Below are 5,834 nucleotides of genomic sequence, written 5' to 3'. Positions count from 1 at the left end.
ATGACGGTGGTAACAGTGCAGGCGCCTTCCATACATGTTCATACTGTTAGTTGCTCGTGTGACATCAGCATGCTACATGTTGGAACTGTTTATAGAATTTTAACGTATTTTCGTGCTCTGTTGCTTATTGATGAAGAGTCGATCCCCTGTTTTTTGCGGCGGCACCTGCCACTTTCCCTGCTTTGGCTCGGGGCTACGACTGCTAGTCAAGGGTTTGGGGGGGGGCAGGAACGGGATGCAACATGCAAAGCAATTTTTTTTTTTTTTTGCGTGCCTCCAGGGCTTTCTGTTGTCACTGCCATCATTGCGTGTGGTTAGCGCTCCCGGTCGATGATGTGTTACACAAATTAGAGATAACTGAATCACAGCGTGTGCCGTTTTGACCCGAACTTCTTCATACTCTTCACCGGAAAAAGTGGAAGATGAAAGTGTATGCGTACAAACTAGAAGCGAGTGTAAGGGCCCCGAGTTAAATGTAATGAAATCTCATAGTATCCATACACCAGAAGCCATTACAGTATGGAAAAAAAACATTTTCACTATTATTTGCAACACTGTAGCTGTGAGCGTTACTACGTTTGTTTTTCTCGATTTGAGTAGGTGTCTTGTGCTGTCTGCTACAACCACTTCTTGGCCCTCACACAGCGAAGAATGTGCTCTGGACGCATAGGGCATTATTGTTCGCACGTGTTTTTTTTTTGTAAAAGGGGCTATTCCACCTAGTCGAATAGACGTAATGACGCAGGTCAGAATAATGTTGAGCACAACGGCATCAACGAAGCAAGCGTGAAGGAAACTTTCGTTGACATTGAAGCACTGAATTTTAATATGTGGCTACTCCCATTACACGTCAGATCGATATGGAGAAGAGGCGCACCGGTTGCATCGTGAAATTTCGTGAGGTGAGCGTAAAGTCAACGTCCTCAAATGTTAATCCCCATCTTTACTGACGCTTATACTTCCAGTGGCTGTATGTCGCGTAACGGTTTGAACCTCCATAAGAAGGTTGACTATGTGGAAATGATACGTCATTGACGTTATTTGTTGCAAACTTGGGGCACGGGTACGGATGCTGTCAATCTTCTTAAAGAAGCAAATGTGCTGTCGGGGTTAACCAGTCTATCACGACAACTTATAAAGGAAGAGCGTATAAAGCGTTCGCTGTGTTATGCATTCTCCGTTTGTGTTCTCAATAATCTGCAACAGATTTTTTTTTGTTGGCTCCCATGGAATTGCGCCTGAACGACAGAAAAATTTCTTACGAAACAATCCTATGGACAACGAGAACTACGTAGCGTGGTTTGGATGTTTTTTTGAATATGTCGTCGCGTGCATATCTCCTCACTTGGGGGTTATTTTAAACAGGAGACGCACTCGGTTGGTGCATGTAGACATCGGCGGCAGTTGGAGGAGGCTTAACATATGAGTATTAAATAAATATAATGGTAAAGCGAGGGAAATGCGTTAATATTACTTCTTCGTTTTCCAGTTGAATTTAAACTCAGCTGATGGTATCTGTTTGAAACAGTGCTATTGACGACGTTGATGGAAAACAAGAGAAATATCTTTATCCATATTTCCGTTTATTCTAACAAAAATAATTTTTTGCTGCTGGGTTACTGTCGTGTGGAACACTGCAGCTCTGCTAGTATGATGTTGCTCTGTTTGATTTTTCCCCTGAGTATGTGCCGTGGCGTTGTTTCCTCTGCGAAGAGCAGTAGCGGTGATGCGGACACTCAGAACAACGTAATGTTAGTGTATATCTTTCTCTATTCTGGAAAAAAAAACTATTCCTATTGGGGTTAATATCAGTTTTGCAGAGCTAATAAGAAGCCGATTCACATTCCATCTGCGGGGACCAATTGTAATTAATACCGACCGCCAATAAACAGTAGGCAAGTTTCGGCAAGAACGTGGATCCTTTCATTTGTTTATTCAGATGAAGGGTGCGAAGAAAGGAGCTCTAGTAGCGTTTCCTAGGTTGATTTTTTTTCTTGTTTGCACGATCGGTTCTTCAGACACGTTGCGCCGCAAGCACTAAGGAAGTGTTGCAAGTGGAGGTAGAGGAATGATGTGACAGAAGCGCAAGGATGTAGGAGTGGATTAGTTGAGGACTGTTGTGAGTGAAGATGCTAATGTGACATTTTTAAATAGGAACTTGTAGAAGGAATGTGGGTTAGGAGTGATTCATTTATCTTGGGTTTGGCGCTTCCTTTTCCTTACCTGGTTTTTTTTGTGTTCTCCCATAGATCAACGGATCGAGCCGCTCTGAAGCTAATATTCTTCATGGTTCGTTCAGCCAAACTCCGAAAGAACAATGATCAGACTCATAACGGTTCAATTTTTAATGCTGACGTTGTTTTTGGGATGCGGTGCATCGAAATCTTCGGTGGTAGTTTCAGGGACTACCCCGAGATGTGATGCTTACTGGACCTCTTCCAGCAGTCAACACAACTGCTGGTCTTGGAATACAGCCGGCAGCGGCCAAAGCGGGGTAGTCTCGAGGCCTGCTTCGTCTCCCCCAGCTGGTGGCAACGCAGCACCAAGCACACTTGGTGTTGGTGCCCAACAGCAAGAAATGAGGGGGAGTGTTACGTCGAGTGCAGCCGCAGAAAGAACTAGTCCATCGGCCCCGGTCTCTAAAGAAGTCTCTCCCATGGTGACCGGACAACCAAGTGATGTTGCAGCCGGGAGCAGGAACGACGATCAGGTCGCAAAGCCCCCTGAAGGCTCCAAAGTTTCGGTTGGAGCTGCATCCTCGGTGGCTGGATCCAGCGGACAGCGGGTGGGCCAAAAGGGGGAGGAATTGGAAACATCAGAAAGAAACGCCGAAGACAGCAACAGGGGAGACAAAGGAGGGGAAAGGGCTTCGGGGGAGCAAACACCAGGGCCTGATAGCCGGCACGCCTTGCAGCTGCCGCCACAGGAAGTGAGTTCGGGGGCGAGGCATAGCCATATGGCGGGAGTCACGACAGATGATTTGGATGCGCAGGAGCCAGCACAAAACAGTGCCCATGAGAGGAGAAGCGCGGCGCAAAAAAAAACGTGCAGTGGTGGTCGCCGAAGCGTTCAGCTTCATATGCCTTTGAAACCCGTTGCTACAAGTCCGTGCATAAGTGTGCAAACGCCCAGTAAGGCGGGCGATGCGTGACACAGAGGCTGGACGGAGAGTCAGTAACTAAATCACAGCTTCGTTTACGAGAGAAACACGTGTGAAGCGTGATAACGACATAATTTTTGAAAGGACAGTGTGACAACAGGCGTGAATAACCCTAATGTAATCATGAGTAACGTGCAAGAGTGGAGTGAACGTCCTGAAAGAGAGGGAACCAAGTTAAAGTTCGTAATCTCATACAGCGAAAATGACACAATCGCAAGGGAATAAGCTGTAGACGGGTTCAATTAAACTATTCGGGTAAAACTCAGCTTCAATACTATTAGGAAGTTTGTGGTTGATGAACTTTTCAAAAGTGTAATGGACGTTGCTGCATATCAAAAGTTAACCTTATTGCGAGGATGCTGATGGCAGTCGTGAGGGCAAGCTGGATGAAATCGTAAATTTTAATTGTGGGGAATTTAGCGACCACCTTGTTAATCATATTTGATCCCCTCATCGCATCTTTTGCTGCTGGACAACCGCCTTCAGTACTTACCGAAATGATGTCCAATATCACTTCACTTTACTTTCGTTTCAACGAAGTCCACAGGAGTTTCACTTCGTTGCTGTTCGACACCAATAGCATTGATAATGTGAAAAGCACTAATTCCACCGTCTGACAGATACTTTCAGATATTTTCTCTCGTTCCATAATAAAAATAACTTTACGTGTGCGTGCTCACATCCTTTTCAACTGATAATTTCTTTATCTGGAGTATCCCTGTCTTGGTTATCTTAATTGTGAGTGGTAGTGACCGTGGTTGTCCCTCCACCATTTGTATTGTAGGGTAGTGGGGTGTGTTAATTCTTTCTGCATGTGAAGTAAGGAAGAAATATTTGGTTTTGTGCTCACAAGAGTAGTTTTGTTGCCATTTATTTTTGGTTATGCAAAGAACCTGCGTGGAGTGAGGGTGATAAGAGTTCATTGAAAGGATGAGCGGTTACGTATGTAACATCCGTTTTTTTCTACCAGCGTATCTCTAAGGATGGTGACTGGTGGGTGTGGCAAATGATCTAAATGGAGGTAAAAACAGGGAGGGTCACTCGTTATTTTGGAGCTGTTCTATTTTTTGGTGTGTTGGTGGCTAACATAATATCCCATCATGTCACCACATAATCAAGGGCTTCAGTAATGAGCATAATTGTTTGAGACGGTGTTTTGAAAATACAACTTTTATCTTTTCTAGTGTATGGCTTAAGAAAATGGATGGCAAGCGGTTGTGCTTGTTCACAAAGAGAGGAGCAAAGGCTGTTGTCAATACGTGTATGAAAGGAGGAGGATATGCTAAATGAGGCTCAGTAGCAAAGTTGTGTGCATTGGATAAGGGTAAGACATGCATGCGAATTAAGCGCGTAATCTATTAGAGAGTAAAGGCATAAAGTAACAACTGAAAGTAATGGGGTCGGAGGAGGGTATGGAAAAACATAGCATGAATGTGCAAGTACCCATTATGGTAGTGGAAGTGTTCATCTGGAGAGTAGATGAGCTCATTGAGAAACTCAAGGAAGCGGTAGCACAACTAAGTTGGGAAAGTGTAATTACCTGGCATGGAGAGTAAGGAAGTGAATATGTTGGATGAAGAAATTAGGAGAAATGGTGTAACGAAAAGGAGAATACCGCAGTTGTGAGGAAGTCTAACGTTGATGTCCAGCTTCAGACAAGGGAATTCATGTAACTGCTTGTTTCCGACGTGTGTTACGTTGTGTTGGGTGCTGCTGTAATTGGTTTGTGTCAGGCACTTTCAAGATCCGATATTTGGTTGTATATGTCTGTTGAGTGTGTCTGCCAATATCAGTAATGACTGTAATTATAAGTTTGTGATTCTCTCTTTTTGACTAATTGATGTATGAACAGGATCACGATGAGGTATGAAATAGTGTTTACTGTTGGGCTGTTTGCGACTGTTTTATCTCCTTCCTTTCAGGGGGATTTGGGGTCGTTCAAATGGAGCACAGAATTGATTGACTGGAGCAAGGTTACAGAATATATTGATGAGAGTTATAAGCTCCATAACGCTGGTGAGTTCGAGACACTGTGCAAGATTTACAGAATTACGCAGGTAGAAGCTCCACAACCTTCCTTTGAGAATCGCGAGAAGGAAGGAGAGATTATGAATAAGTTGGAGGAAATGGTCAAACAGACGGCGGCTGGTGGTAGTAAAGGCTCAAGTGATTCAGGTAACAGCACGACAGCATATCAGGAGATGAAGAAACTATTTGAGAAGGTGAAGAAGCTGAAGGAAGAAATTGAAGTCAATAGGACAAAAGCCTTATACGCAAGTCGTTCTGCTGAAGATAATATGCTGAGAGCTGTGTATGGCGACGCTGTGGATGTTGCAAGAAATGAGAATAAAACTCTAGAGCAAGCCATGAGGGGAAACAAATCACTGCTGTTCAATAATGTCGACAATGCGGGCACGAGCTGCGGTTCTTATGGAGACAAGCTGGTTGGAAAGACATTAATTAATGACTTCTTCTGCCTATGTGTGGGAGAGGCTATAGGTGGAACAGGGAGCGTAATAGAAAAAAAAGTGGAAAGGGGAGATGTTTTTAATACACATATATATAATGGGTTTAATTGTCCTTGTAAAGATGAGATAAGGAGGCCAAGTAATGGTAGTGGGACCATGAGGGCGGAATTTTGTGCGAGTGGGAGGGAGCTTTGCGAGCCTCAAAA

The 5,834-nt window shown here is 44.1% G+C and overlaps 3 protein-coding genes across 3 annotated transcripts; all 3 read left to right on the top strand.

The window, feature by feature from the left end:
• Nucleotides 1-318, top strand: TbgDal_VII30 (hypothetical protein, unlikely; the record flags this gene model as incomplete). Its single annotated transcript, XM_011776003.1, has 1 exon — nt 1-318. The coding sequence occupies one exon, from the start codon at nt 1-3 to the stop codon at nt 316-318; it is 318 nt and encodes a 105-aa protein (XP_011774305.1).
• A 1,999-nt stretch (nt 319-2,317) lies between these two features.
• Nucleotides 2,318-3,151, top strand: TbgDal_VII20 (expression site-associated gene (ESAG) protein,putative; the record flags this gene model as incomplete). Its single annotated transcript, XM_011776002.1, has 1 exon — nt 2,318-3,151. One exon carries the CDS (start codon nt 2,318-2,320, stop codon nt 3,149-3,151), a length of 834 nt encoding a protein of 277 aa, XP_011774304.1.
• A 1,853-nt stretch (nt 3,152-5,004) lies between these two features.
• On the top strand, nt 5,005-5,834 carry TbgDal_VII10 (expression site-associated gene 2 (ESAG2),(fragment); the record flags this gene model as incomplete). Its single annotated transcript, XM_011776001.1, has 1 exon — nt 5,005-5,834. A coding segment is annotated over one exon (830 nt), but the record flags the coding sequence as incomplete, so codon positions are not given.

Source organism: Trypanosoma brucei, chromosome 7 (genome assembly GCF_000210295.1).
Source record: "Trypanosoma brucei gambiense DAL972 chromosome 7, complete sequence".
In the NCBI taxonomy this organism is placed as follows: domain Eukaryota; phylum Euglenozoa; class Kinetoplastea; order Trypanosomatida; family Trypanosomatidae; genus Trypanosoma; species Trypanosoma brucei.
Note: the sequence above shows the minus strand (reverse complement) of the source record. Positions and strands in the feature narration are given on the sequence as shown.